This window comes from Candoia aspera, chromosome 1, assembly GCF_035149785.1.
Source record: "Candoia aspera isolate rCanAsp1 chromosome 1, rCanAsp1.hap2, whole genome shotgun sequence".
NCBI classification, from domain to species: domain Eukaryota; kingdom Metazoa; phylum Chordata; class Lepidosauria; order Squamata; family Boidae; genus Candoia; species Candoia aspera.
The window spans coordinates 290,092,879-290,108,069 of NC_086153.1; the positions used below are offsets into that span (position 1 = coordinate 290,092,879).

Below are 15,191 nucleotides of genomic sequence, written 5' to 3' on the forward strand. Positions count from 1 at the left end.
TACATTTTCATTTGTGAATTAAATAGATAATACACAAAAACAGCATACAACTGAAAATACTTTCTCAGTAATACATCACCTCAATCTGTTGAAGAATTTTTGTCGTAATTTTTTTGCTTGTGAATTCATCTGGTGGAAAATTAAACTGAAGCTGTTCATCTCCTTCTGAAATTAGTAACATAATTTTTTATTTCATGTTTTCTTAGTAGAGAATTTTAGGTGGAAAAACTTTATAGTGGCTGATTCCCACTAACCTTCTTGCAAAGTTCGAGGAGAACAAGGGTCACTTGCAACAATGTAGAGAATACGGAGCAATTGCAGAACATCCTCTACTCCACAGGAATTCTGTCCATTACCAGCTTTGGCTTGAGGCTGTTCTTTTACTGAACTAAGAATGTCTGAATTTTGAAGTGTGGAAATAGCTCCCTGGTTCAAGTTAGATTTTGATCCATGCTCACAAAAATCCTGTATGAATTATCAGAAGGAAAATAACTGCATATTAAGTTTATGGGAAGAGGAAGAGCCACTCTTGGGGCTGGTTGGTTCCCTAGTCCTGCCGGGACCGGTTCCAGTCCCCTTTGGGTGGAATTAGATCTGCCATCACTTGGATTTTATTATATTTTATATGTATATTTATTGATATTATTCTGATTTTATCGCATTTTATACTGTTTTATTGTGAACCACCCAGGGTCCCCTGAGTGGGGGAGATGGGCGGTAATAATATGACAAACAAACAAATGAACAAAGGAACTGTACTATTCTGTATTTTAAAAAGCAAAAATACAAAGATGTGTGATTCAAGCTAGAGCTTAGAATATTGTTAGGCACTATGTTAATGGTATTATTTACTACATAATTCAAAAGTATACAAAAAATTGCAGCTTGTAAAAGCTAAATATGACAACAGAATATAATGACACTTAATCAAGAAACAATGTTAGTCATATCAAATCTATCCAGACTCTCACAAGCCCCAAAAAACACATTTCCAAATTAATACTTTTAGATGCAGATATATACCTTGTATGCAGCTATGAGTTGGGAACAATTTCTGTTTTTCCTAATGCTTTTATTAGTGCCAGTTAATTTCCAGTGACGCAGAAAGGCTGAATCCGCATTCTTCTGCAGGTAGGTTATCAAATCATTCTTTGGTAAGTCATCAGTGCCAAGGTACTGCTCCACATGCTCTACTGACCAGCAACCCTACAACAGGAATCACCTAATGTTGGTCTTTCCTGATTGTAGTTCAAAGATTTAAGATTTATATTTCACTAGGAACATGCATTTATGAAATATATTGCAACCTATGTAACAAAACTAATTTAATATAGCTTTTAAGCTGTTTAAGCGCAAAAACTACAAACATCTCAAGGTTAAGATTGTTCTCACCATTTTCCCACTGTCTTTCTCTTTATCAGAATCCTTCATTTCTTTGTATACAATTCTAAATATAAAAAGATCAGAGTTATTTATATAGTTTCTACTGGTTTTTCATTGCCAAATAATTTATTTCCAAATTATAAACTATACAACAGGGCTGATGCTCTCCAGATGTTCTGGACTTCCCCATAAGCCCTGGAAAGTATGGCTAGAGACTACGGATGATGTAATTCAAAATACATGAATAGTTCTAGATTGTTTATCATTGCTAATTATGGATTCTGAAGCATCACTAAATTTGATAGAAAAGGGCTACCAGAATGATCAAAGAAATAAAACAATTTTTACAAAATAACGTTTGGAAACTTTTAGTTTAGAAAAAAGGTGGAGGAGAGCACCATATACATATATAAATTTACGTACACTGTGGAAAAAGTGGAGAGGGAGCTGCTTTTCTTTCCTTTTCTCATTCATAATAGTGTAAGATAGAGTCTTCAAATGAAATAGAACAATAAAACTTTCAGGCAGTTAAACAAGAAGTACTTGACCTAGTGTAGGGTTTAACAATAATATTTGCTATCATAAGTATAGAAATGGCCAGCAATGCGAGCAGCTTTCAAAAAGTAGGTTAGACAAAGGAATGGGAAATAAGATTACTAATGGCTGCTAGTAATGACAGCTACAAACCAACTCTTAAGAAATTGTAGTACTGATACTACTTGCTAGGGAACGTAAGTAGAAAGGCCATGTTCTGCCTGTCCTTCCCATTGGCATCTTGTTTGCCACTGTGGGATCACAATGTTGGGCTAGATGGAAGGTCTGATAACAGAAGGACATACTTGCCAATGGTTCTCTTCTGTACAATTATCAGAAAGGTTCAAAGTAGAGGAAAGATTTATGGTTTTGAACAATGTAGGATTGACTTTGTAGTAGAATTGTATACAAATGATGAACATGTAATTGCTAAAACATATAAACTTTTGTTGAAATTTGAAACAGAAGAAGAGAACAAGTGAAAGAATGTATGATAAAATGGGCTAAACATTTTGGTTATAATATACGAATGGAACAATGGGAAAATATATGGTTGAAAGGTTTGAAATGTACATTATCTTCTAAAGAGAACTTTTATAAAATGATGTATCGTTGGTATATGTCACCAGAGAAATTATCTTGAATGTATAAAGGTACCTTGAATTTATGCCGGAAATGTGAACATGAAGGGACATTTTATCATGTTAGGTGGATGTGTAAAAAAGCAAGAAAATTTTGGGTACAAATATATGCAGTAATTCAGAAGATTTTAAAGACTAATGTACAACTGAAACCAGAGGCTCTTCTCTTGGGACTAATGGATAGACAGTTGGAAAAAAGCCACGGAACTTTGTTTTTATATATGACAACTGCAGCAAGATTATTATATGCTCAAAAGTGGAAAGGTTCAGCACTACCCACAAGGGAGGAATGGTTGGTGAAGATGATGGAACTTGCAGAGATGACTAAACTGACTTCTTTGATTAGAGAAAAGACAACGGCTATATTTATTACTGACTGGAAACTCCTTATAGACCTTTCGCATTAAACAGAAAAAAAAAGAACTTTTGATCTGTGGTTTTGATTAGAATAGATAATAGAAAAAAGGGTGTGTTTTTTTGTAACTATAGAGTAAGAGATAATTTTGTAATCATACTTGTATTTGCTGCAAAGGAAATCGGCAGTGTCTTTCTATTTATCTTTTCTTTTTGCAATTTTGTCTTTTCCTCTCTTCCACTTTTTTCCTTTCTTTTCTTTACTTTGTATTAGTTTTTATCTTCTTTTAAAACTTTTAATAAAATTTATACAAAGAACGTTGGGGCTAGATACGTATCTTCATCTGCTGCTAGTTAACATGCTTCATGTTAAATATGCTTCTGAACATGAGTTTGCAAAATGTTTCAAATTCAGGCTATCTCAAATTTAAAAGTTCTCATATTGGAGTTTGAAGCACCCAAGTGCAAAGCAGCTGTTTCAAGAGCAAAATAGGTTGGTTTGCACTCAAAACACTTCTCAAAAATTCAAGAAAGGGCATCGTATGCTCAAAACAGCTGTTTTGTACTCAAAATGAGGAGTTCTGAACTCAGAATGGCTGTCTTAAGTATGAAATGGTCTGAATTTGAACTGTTTTGAACACTTCTATTTTTGAATATTTTATCCAGCATAGAATGGCAGAGCAATTAATACAATTCTTCATTCCAAGAATGCTGTTGCTTTTAAAACTTGTCTTTAAATTATAAAAAAAATTAATAAAAAAACCAAATAATTATTGGAGGGGTTAGTTTTGATGCTGTAAAATAATATTCTATGTAATTCTTCAATCCGCATGTATTTATCATAATAAATATAAAAGCTATGAAAACAGTAAAGAAATAATGACCCCAAAGACTGACACAGAACTGTTAATACTGAAATATTCCTTCAAGACATTAATAGTTCTTGATATATATTTATAATTGTTTTACAGAACATTCCTATCTGTGTTTAAAATACACTCCATGTGTTTGCTATACCAAGTAAGCAAATATAAATTTACAGTTTTATTTTACTACCATAACCAGATTCTAGAATTCTTACGTGTACGTTGGTTCCCAAATTCGCCTAAGTTTATCCGATTTCACATTGCCATTGCAAGAAAGCTGCAGCAGTTTTTGTACATAGTAAAATATAGTTGACCGGAAATTTGTTAAGGGTAGCTCAACTTCACGAGTTGTACCAAGACCTGTAACTTTCAAGAGAAGTGCTAAACGTGGAGATGGCGTACACTCAACTTCTTCTAGGAGTTCCGAATGAGGTGTTCCTGCAACCAATGAATTGATGAAAAATTAGTAATAATCTACTATTTTCTGAGGCAGCTGTAAACTCATGTAAATTTGAATTGCTGTAGTCTTTGTGTACAACTTAAGATAAATTTGCAAGTAATAAAGGCAGCGGAGCTGTTAAGGCTGAATTCTGGAACGAAACCCATAGCCTTACAATCGTAAGACCATTCATAAAGCAAGTAGTGGGACAGGGACAGCAGTAAACATGAGCAATAAGTTCCAACGGCTGGTAAATGCACACTGGGGCCATTGCAATTACTCACTACAACATCTTTTCTCTTGCTAGATAATGCTTAGAATCAGAAATAAGTTGCTGAGAATATGCATCGCTGTACACGCTCATGTTATTAGCTTTTACTTTGATAAAGCATTTTTTGGGATTCAGCCAAATCCCAAACCAAACCTGAACCTTCTTGAAATGTCATTAGCAATTTGGATATTGTGTAGATATACAAACATAGTGTTTGTAAAAATCTCTCTCTATATTTATTTCTCCCACAGTTCTTCAAATAAAGAAAATACCAGGAGATAATTTTGCACTATCACCTATTTAGAGTGAATAGGTGATAGATTACAGGAATCTCCAATCAAGTGCTGTGGGGGAGAAATGTTTAAGTCAGGTCACAAGATTATTTTAGAGTTCAGTGTTTTCTTCTAGTTCTGTCTCCAAGGAACAGAGTTTTTTTGTGGCATCGAAGAGGTAGTAGCACCAAACTCTACTTGTGGTCCTGCTGCCTTGCTTTCTATGTCCATCACATATTTTTGTCCTATTACAAATTTTGTAACTTTACTGTTAACTTTAATGTACCAACCATACAATAAACCTTAAACATTTTTAACAAATCATCTTTACTCCTCAGTTCCTGAACCTACCTTTCTAAAATGTTGCAAGTTTCATGCATAGGAACACCTCTTAAATGTACACCATTTTCAAGTAAATTGTCAACAAAACTTGGGGAAAAGGAAAAAAAAAATAAAGAGGGCTACTCTTATGCAGTTCTGCTGCTTTCTTAGCTGGAGCCACTTCTATAATGTATTCTAATTTCTTAACAACTGTCCAAGAAAACCTCCCTTTTGGGGATATTCTTCAAAACTAACATTAACTTTTGCACAAAATTGTCTGCTGCTCGAAAATCAAATCAAATCTTATTAGTGATAGACCACCATAAATTATTATGAAACATGGGGACCCTGTTCTTCCATGGAGAGATAACACTGCCTGGACAATTAATCCAACAACACTAAGAAATACAAGATGGGATAAACAGTGCCTGAAATAATCACTCTTAAAATGGGAGTGAGAGAAGAACCTGTAAGTTCTTTAAAATTCAAGACAAAAATTACGAATCCTTCCAATTCTATTCCTTGAGGTCCCACCCCTAACCTCTTCTCAATATCCCTGCTCTTCAGTTCCTTCCACTGAAAAAAACATGTACACCTATGTTTCTGTCCCAATGTGAAGAGAGCAAGGGAGATGGATGGCACATTTCCCCCCCTCTCCCAATCCAATCATTGGCTTCAGGAACAAAATTAAAAAATATATCAGCTTAATGTTTTCTCTAATGCCTGACCTTATGTACCATTCTAGTAATACCGTGTCTAATAATGCTGAGCCATAAACCATAGACGTTGGGTTCAAATGCTCCATTAAACCCAAACCAAACAACTACATTGTTATGGCTTTACACGTTGTGAAGCCAGCTATTTAAAACCCCCTCTCCCCCTCCTCAAATCAGATTTTTTTCCCTCTGATACACTATTCACACAATGTTAGTTTCCCACATTTTCCAAATTGCTCTCAGGTGTACCTGGGGGAGGAATTTCTAAATCAGTTGTTTGTTGAACATTAGTACGTCCAGGTCTTGGATCAAAGGCAGGTACTAGAGCAGAAAACTGGCGTTTTAACACATAGTCATCATCCCATGTTCTTCTACGTCCTCCTTTTGTTTCATATTCTTCTTCTTCCTATTCAAAACATTACAGTATGGAAGTAACTGAAAACATGTAGGACTAATTGAAAATTATATATATATATATATATATATCAGATTTAGTCACCGCCCATCTCATTCAGAGTGACTCTGGGCAGTTTTCAATAAAGCAAGAATACTAGTTAAAAAACAATAAAACAATATTCTTAAATAAAAAAAATATAATCCAAGACATAGATGTTAAAAAGTTCTTGATTCACGGGAGCATCTTCAGGGTGCTAACCACCCTAGGATTGGTTACCCCTCCTTGTGCCCCATGTGAAATGGCAGAACCAGGTCTTCATCCCTTTCCAGAAGGCCAGAAGAGTGGGTGAAAAAACATACATAGATATAAAAACTATGGGTAAAAATGGAAAAACTTTTATCAGTTATATTTAAGCCTAAATTCAACAAACAAATCAGTTGTACTTTGCGATTCATCAACCCTCTCAAAAAAAGCAAACATATATTTTATTTTTATCCTGCCTTTATTATTTTTATAAACAACTCAAGGCGGTAAACATACCTAATACTCCTCCCTCCTTCTATTTTCCCCACAACAACTCCGTGAGGTGAGTTGGGCTGAGAGTGAGTGACTGGCCCAAGGTCATCCAGCTGGTTTTCATTCCTAAGGCAGGACTAGAATTCACAGTCTCCTGGTTTCTAGCCCAGCACCCTAACCACTAGACCAAACTCGCTATATTTAATATAATATAATATAATATAATATAATAAATATAATATAATATAATATAATATATAATAATATATAATAATATAAATATAATATAAATATATAATATAATATAATATAATATAATATAATATAATGTTTGTATAAGCTGCTCAATTAGCAAATTCTGCTACAATTATAAATCCCTCTTAAATTCAAGGCCTAGAATAAATGGAGAGAAGATAGTACTGTCAAAACGTATACACCATTACTGTACCATTACTTCTTCATATTCTTGATCTTCCTGATTGTCATCTTCATTTTCATCGTCTTCCTCATCTGGCTCTGGCAGATCTTCATCATCATCTAATTCAGCCAACAGAGTACTAGCCCGACAACTATCAAGAAAATCTACACAGAAAGACAGACAGACAACCATAAGGAACTCTTTAAACAGAAGGACAGCAAGGATGATAGATGAACTGATTTGATAAATTCAAAGCAGGAACAGGAAAAAAGTTTCACTTAGCATGATGTTCAAGAAAACAGGACTGAAACCTATTTTAAGAAATTAGGGCAAATTAGGGCAACAGTAAGCTGAAAACGGAAAAAGTATTTCAGAAAACAACCTGAAAAGAAATGGAAAGCTATTTGTAATAAATAAAAGAATCAAACCAATCTCATTTTTTAATCTCAAAGTTAAAAGAAATGAAGAAGCACAAAGATGCTGTTTTTTCCCAATATGATGATAATGGGATTTTATACCCATTATTTCCTCCATACATTTTTGAAAAGTTCAGAATAGCAATAAAACATTGTCTCACAGAAGACACATTTCCACTTCTTGCCTTCAGAAATCATCTCTGTATTTTCTTTTTTTTTTTTGAACTACTATTCTAACAAATGACACCTGCCTTACCATAACAATTTGGACAATATACTATACTCATAATTATTGCCTGTATAAGACAATAGAGCACTAACTTCCTATGCCTGATCTCATTTCCCATACAATTACTGCAGCGTGGAGTGGACTGGAGAATTTTTATCCTTCTATGCTCCCAACAGTTTGCAGAGGACAGGACAAACCATTCTTGCCAGAAACAGACCACTTACAGAAATCTCCTCCTTCCACTGCTCTATCCAGGTGGTTCCTTTTTTCTACCCTTGACAGAGATTTTGAACTGTTAACTTATCGTGCTTCCTCCAATTCCAGCCTTGTCTCCATTTTGGCTTCTCCTTTATTGTTCATACCATGCAGAAAGTGTATCTAGTCTTCACCTTAATATTTAATGTGGTGCACAGATAATAACCCGTACCAAGACAGGCAAGCAACTAGTCTATTTACTCTAGTTTAAATTTCTGCACTAACTTTCTAGAAACGATACTGAAGAATGAATGCAAAGCCTTCTACATCAGGGGTACACCACACGCACCTTCTAAAAACTTGGTTCAGATTCCCAGACCTCCTTTAAAAGCTTTAGGCTAATTTAAATATTTTCACAATCCAATGAGGAGCCCTTAACTTAATCTAAGCATATATTCTATAACTGAAGTATAGCCCCATCTTTATGTGAGTGTTGTCTATATCTGCATAAACTCTGTTCATCAGGCATTTTCTAATCATGGTATGATTCACATACTGTATTATTTGATCAAATAATGTCAAACAGATGATATTATAATACATTTTGTGTGCTACATATGTGAGTATATCTCGGTAAGAGCAGACGAAATATTCCCCATGCAAAATCTGCACTATTCCCCAATTCCTCGTTGTGAATTTATACTGTAAATTTTAAAAATATCAAAATCTGGAGTAAGAGGCTCAACAATGTATTAATTGTTTCTAAAAATAAGTTTTCCTTTCCTCCTGCTTGACAGAAAGATCCTTGCATTTTTCGTTTGGTATTTTTCTACACTGCGTGCACAATTATTAGCCAAGTTGTATTTTTGAGGATGAATTTCATTATTGAACAACTACAGTGCTCTTGGTCAATCCAAAATGTTAATAAACCTCAAACCTGAATATTTAAGAAAGAAAAGTGAGGTTTTGGCTTTCTTAGGAGCATATCTATGTGTGCACAATTATTGGGCAACTATTAGTGTGCAGAATTATTATGCAACTAAATGAAAAACGAAAATTCCCCCCTCACTCGTTTATTTTCATCTGTTAAAGTGAGAATAAACAAACAACTCAAAATTTACAAATAAACATTCCTGACATTTCAAACAAAAAAAACAGTGACCAATATAGCCACCCTTCTTTGCAACAACAGTCATAAGCCTTCCATTCATGGAGTCTGTCAGTTTCTTGATCTGTTGACGATCAACTTTTTGTGCAGCAGCAACCACAGCCTCCCAGACACTGTTCAGAGAGGTGTACTATTTTCCTTCACCGTACATCTCCCATTTGAGAAGGGCCCACAAGTTCTCAATAGGGTGTAGGTCAGGTGAGGAAGGGGGCCATGTCATTATTCTTTCACCTTTGAGGCCTTTACTGGCTAGCCACGCAGTGGAGTACTTCGATGCATGCGATGGAGCATTGTCCTGCTTAAACATCATGGTCTTCTTGAAAGATGCAGACTTTTTCCTGTATCACTGCTTGAAGAAAGTGTCTTCTAAAAACTGGCAGTAGGTTTGGGAGTCGATTTTGAGTCCATCTTCAACCCGAAAAGGTCCAACTAGCTCATCTTTAACCATACCAGCCCATACCAGTACCCCACCTCCACCTTGCTGGTGTCTGAGTCGAAGTGGAGCTCTGTGCCCATTACTGATCCAGCCATGGGCCCATCCATCTGGTCAGTCAAGTCACTCTCATCTCATCAGTCCATAAAACCTTTGAAAAATCTGTCTTCAGATATTTCTTGGCCCAGTCTTGCCGTTTCAACTTACGTGTCTTGTTCAGTGGTGGTCGAGTTTCAGCCTTCCTTACCTTGGCCATGTCTCTGAGCACTGAACACCTTGTACTTCTGGGCACTCCAAGTAGGTTGCAGTTCTGGAATATGACAGCACTGGAGGATAATGGGTTCCTGGTAGCTTCACGTTTGATTCTTCTCAAATCTTTGGCAGTTAATTTGCGTCTTTTTTTCTCAACACGTTTCTTGCAACCCTGTTGACTATTAGCAACAAAACGTTTGATGGTTCTGTGGTCAAGCCCCAATATCTTGGCAATTTCAAGAGTGCTGCATCCCTCTGAAAGACTTTTTACAATTTTTGACTTTTCAGAGTCAGTTAAATCCCTTTTCTGGCCCATTTTGCCTGAGGAAAAGAAGCTGCCTAATAATTACGCACACCTTGATATAGGGTGTTGATCTCCTTAAGCCACACCTTCCCTCATTACACAAATACACATCACCTGATATGCTTATATCCAATAAGCATTCAGGTTTATACAGCTTGGAGGTGGAAAATATGCATAAAAATGATATGGTCAAAATACTCACTTGCCTAATAATTGTACACACAGTATATAGTCAAGGACTTCAACAGAATTAAAAATAGGCATATTCTGCCCTCTCTTCCAAATCTAAAACATATTCTAGTTCACAGAAACTCATATAAATCCTTTTGTTGTACTCTATACTTCAAAGCATGATTTTATACAATGTGAATACATCTGTATTAACTCGGAATTCCAGCACTGTATAAAACTAAGTCTTTCATAAAGATGCTGAAATAAAGTAATTTAACCAAGAACCTGAGTTCCAAAACATAAATCTTCCTCAAAATGAACTCAACACTCTTTCACCATATATTGCTTCTAACCCATGCACACATCTTCCTCATCCACAAACTGTATCTCATACACACATTATCTTTGCTTTTTCCCTGCTGTTGTTCTCTGTCACCATGTTTTTTCCCCATTCTGTGTACCTAACAACTATGGCCCTTACTTTCTCATCCCACTATATTAGTTCTCTCAAAAACCCTCACTTAGTTACCCTAGTGCCATTTCCAAGGCTCCTGTCTTACTGGGTAATGTTAACTGCTTTTTTTGGGAGAGAGACAGCTGATAGCATTTCAGAACAGTGTCCTGGGTTAAGCGCTTGATTGTTTAACAATGGGTGTAAATCTAATTGGGCCCCTTATTTGTTTGTTTTCTATCCCGCCTTTATTATTTTTATAATAAAATACATAAATATAATATTTTTATAAATAACTCAAGGTGGCGAACATACCAAATACTCTGTCCTCCTCCCATTATTCTGGGGAATAAAAGTAATAGGTGGCTGGAGACCAGTATTTCATGCTGAAATAGTTCTGGACACCATAATAATTATTTTTTAAAAGTAAATATATAAATAAATCAGAGTTCTTTGTGGGTATCAATGGAAGAAGTCCAAAACCTGAATCAAAGCACACATATCCCTAGAGTTTGTTTCATGTACTTGAGTAAAATACAGCTGTTTCAAGTAGCTGTTTTTTGAATGTTCTGAAATAGCCTTTAATCACTTCCTTTAACATGAAACTGGGCAAAATAATAGCTCAGCAGAGCTATTGCAAGGCTCAACTTCTCACGTTGCCAATGTTGCCATTTTAGCAGGAAGTCTTGAATGTTCTATACTATGCAAGAGGACTATGTCCTGCATTTTATCACTTTTAAATCCTACCTTAGTCAGTGCCATAGCTGCTACTGGCTGAGACTGGTTGGAGTGATTTGGGAAACAGTGTTGGGGAACAGGAACAGCAGGGGTGCACAGGACTCACTGAAGAGCCATTCTGGATCTGATTCTGTTGCTGGAGCTCATAAGCACAGACCTGGCTGATTTCCATCCCAATCTAGTTCACATCTACTGGAATATACTGGTTTACAAAGGTTTTCATATGTACTTATTTTGTCGATTTCAGAAATTGGAGATGACACGTGGTAGTTTGGCTACTGGTTTGTATTTAAAGCATGGGCTTTTCTGTTTAGCTGGTACATGCATATACTTAAATGCTGGTATTGTTGGCAAAGCCTGAAAAAATAATAATTGGGGAAGGTGATCTTTTCTTTTGCTGTTGTAGTTTTAATTAACCCTTTTCAGGTAATTAAGCATAACCAGCCCTTCACTACATCCAGCTCAGCCACAGCATGTAGTGTTTGCAAACACTGAAGGAGCCACATATTATAACAATGGAAATGCAATTGGGCTTGATGTCTGCTTGATTGGGATGGGATGTTCATGCTGGCAGCTACTGCTGCTACCTGAAAAATGGGATGAGAGCCTCAGTGCTTTGATCTAAGTGTTGGGTCTAGCACCTCAGCATCACAGCTGACAGTTCAATTAGAGCTGCTTAGGATTTTCTGTGTACTTTTTAAAAAACAGTCCCTTTGGTCAATGTCTCTATAAATTGGCTGATCAGTATTACAAGGAACACGATTCTTGTTCTGATGTCCTGCTTTTTCCTATAGCACAAACATTCTAAATATTTAGGGCTTTGTTCTGCCGAACACGTACTGTAACACTTTGGCTGTTTTTGAGGGCTATTTTGTGGATTTCTACAAGGATGGGTTCACATATTATGCCAAGCTATAGCGTGGCATGTCTGTTCCTGGTTCAATGTGACATGTAAACCAATTCATTAATTCTCAAACTTTTGTGTGAAGCAGACCACTATATTTGATTCAAGGAAAAATTAAAAATCCTAGCTTAGTATTAGATATGAATCAAACCTTTGTGTTGAAGACTGCAAACAGAAGCAATTTCAGTTAGTTCTGAAGCAGTAGACTATAAGGACGTTAGCGCCATGAAAAATGTGTTAATATATTTTTAAAATAAGTAACTGTATTTATGCCAAAATCATAAATAAACCTCTTTGTTTATATTAGACCATATGAATCCATTTATATTTCCCTGCTCTGGGCCTTTTATAGATATGATTTGCTGCAGATATCTAAAAGAACAAACTAGGGCTAGTGCTGCTTCCAAACACAGCGAAGAAACCAACTGCCAATAATAATTTGGAGAACTGAGTTTCTGAATTTGAGTAAACCAATACATGTAAAATATTTAAAAAACACTATGGAAATGCTAATTACTAAGTGCAAACGCCCTTCAACATTTTTGACAATGCCCCAAAATCCATGATAACCCAAGTGCCCTTTCATGAAATACTCCACACTATTCACCAATTTACAGAAGAGCAAAGAGAGTTGTAAATAAGAAAAAAGAGTGAGAAATAGTCATTTCAAAAGCATAGATCTAAATTGTTATATATATGCCATGGTAACTGCTGTAAACCTATTCTTCAAATGAATAACTGTAGCATAGCTTAAGGAAGACTACCCATAAATCTGTACAGTACATGTATATAGATGATAGTTTCATTTACTATGGCAATCAAATTTCATGTCCTGTATTTTAGAACACCTTTAATACTGAAATTATTGAAATGTCAATAAAGTAGTACCTTAAGTGACAACCATGTAAGAGTGGTGTGCAGAGCTGACGTATAGGGAAACATTGACAGTAGTTGAAATCCTTTGTGAAGACGATTTGTGTAGCTAATAATGGAGTAAACAATCATTTGATATGCTTTAGTAAATGAAATTACTAAGCACAACACCTGCGACAAAAATAAATCATGAATGGGAAATCTGCTTATGTTCATTTAAAAATGAAACTTACCATATAAAGAATATTCTGCTTCCTGACCTGTATCGCTCTCACTAGATGTTGATGTTAGGCTAGTAGTTAGAGTGTTACTAAGTGACTGACCAACAGATAAAACTGTAGTTGCTGTGGCTACATTGTTGCTGCTAGTAACACTGGATGTAGACATGGTCACTGTTGAGGTGGTACCAGTTGTAGTCAGATTAGGAAAACTTTGGGCACCCATTAGAGGAGAAGCTATAAAGATATGGTAAGATAAAATAAATAATCCAAAGTAGTACAATTTACATTAATGAGTGTTGTGTATTAAACCAATATTAAAAAAGAAAAAACAGAACTCACTAGGTTTACGGTAATTAATAATGCAGAACTGCAGGCCAAGAAAAAATAGATTGACAAATAAAACAGAACATCAAAATAAGTATAGAAGCAAATGTGATTCTTATGAGGTAGCTCACACATTCAGTTTTAATAATTATATGATGCATAATCCGTATTATAAAAAGTTTGTGATTATAAAGAGTTGATGCGGGCTACTGCCCTATCAAGGAATTTGAGAGTTCAGCAATGTTTCTTACTTCACAAATTCATAGCATCACTGCATCCAATCAGTTGCTCTTAGTAGAGAAGGACCAGAGAACCAAAAGAAAGGTTGAAGTAGGAGTTATTGCTTCCATTTCTCTTTCTAAGCAGAAACAAATTTAGAAAATTCTGCAGGACTATCTTCCTTTTTTCTGACTTATGTAGACTGAACAGCCACCAGAAAGGATTATTTTATTTATTTTATTTGTCAAATTTATATGGCTGCCCATCTCACCCAAAGTAAATTATTTCCGTATAGGCAACAATTCTACTGATATAAAATGAACAAGCTTTTATTTATATGTTCAGGATGTGCAATAGTTCCTATCCTTGAAAATTGTTAGGTCTTCCTCAGTTCAGATCATGATTTGCTATCCATTTCTACACCATGGTTTGTTCAGCAGTGCATCATAACAAACTATGGTCTGACATCAACACTGGAAAACTCATAACCAACTTTCACTACCTGCTAGCAATCATATGTTACTGATCCTTTCTTAATGATACTCTAGGATGGAAAATTTAGATACAATAAAATGTTTATATAATTGCAAAATATATCATACAGGCTACGAAGCTATTTAACTTATTTCATCTTTTAAAAATTAAATGTTTAAAGTTGCAACATGTAACACAACGTATATTGCTACTCATAAGATTCCATAAAAATGTCCTAAATCATTATATAACCTTGATTTATTTTAAGTTTCCAAAGTACAAGCAATAACATTCTAAAACAAAATGAAAACTGAACAGCAGCCCCTCAAATGGTTCATGATATTTGGGCTACATTTCAGATTCTAATGGCTTCAAGTTCTTTTCTATGAAAAACAACTTTACTATTTCTTCACTGCATGTTACAGTGCTCATGCTCAGGTAATTTTTTTTTAAATAGCTCTGCTAAGTAAAAGCAACAGCTGACATAGAGCCTAAATGTTAACTACATGATATTGTATTCTTTCAGTATAACACAGTCAGCAATAGGTCCTCAATCTGCCAAAACAGAATTTGTTCCTGGGTTTTTCTTACCAGTTCTTCTATACATCTTCTCGTGGTTATGTTTTAAAAAACAATTTTAACATTTCTTTTCCTCTACTGAAAATAGTCAATATCCACTATTCAATAATAG

At 35.2% G+C, this 15,191-nt stretch overlaps 1 protein-coding gene across 3 annotated transcripts in view; it reads right to left on the reverse strand.

Moving 5' to 3' along the window:
• HECTD1 (HECT domain E3 ubiquitin protein ligase 1) overlaps positions 1-15,191 on the reverse strand; it is a 72,826-nt gene that overhangs the window by 19,320 nt on the left and 38,315 nt on the right. For 2 of the 3 annotated variants that reach the window (XM_063290016.1, XM_063290017.1), the window contains exons 26-33: positions 13,496-13,717; positions 7,159-7,292; positions 6,047-6,203; positions 3,994-4,216; positions 1,393-1,447; positions 1,024-1,206; positions 255-465; positions 80-165 (exon numbers count right to left, since the gene is read on the reverse strand). In XM_063290016.1, coding sequence (XP_063146086.1) covers positions 80-165; positions 255-465; positions 1,024-1,206; positions 1,393-1,447; positions 3,994-4,216; positions 6,047-6,203; positions 7,159-7,292; positions 13,496-13,717 — 1,271 coding nt within the window. The remainder of the gene's footprint in view (positions 1-79; positions 166-254; positions 466-1,023; positions 1,207-1,392; positions 1,448-3,993; positions 4,217-6,046; positions 6,204-7,158; positions 7,293-13,495; positions 13,718-15,191) is intronic. The other variant, XM_063290018.1, reaches the window with a different exon arrangement.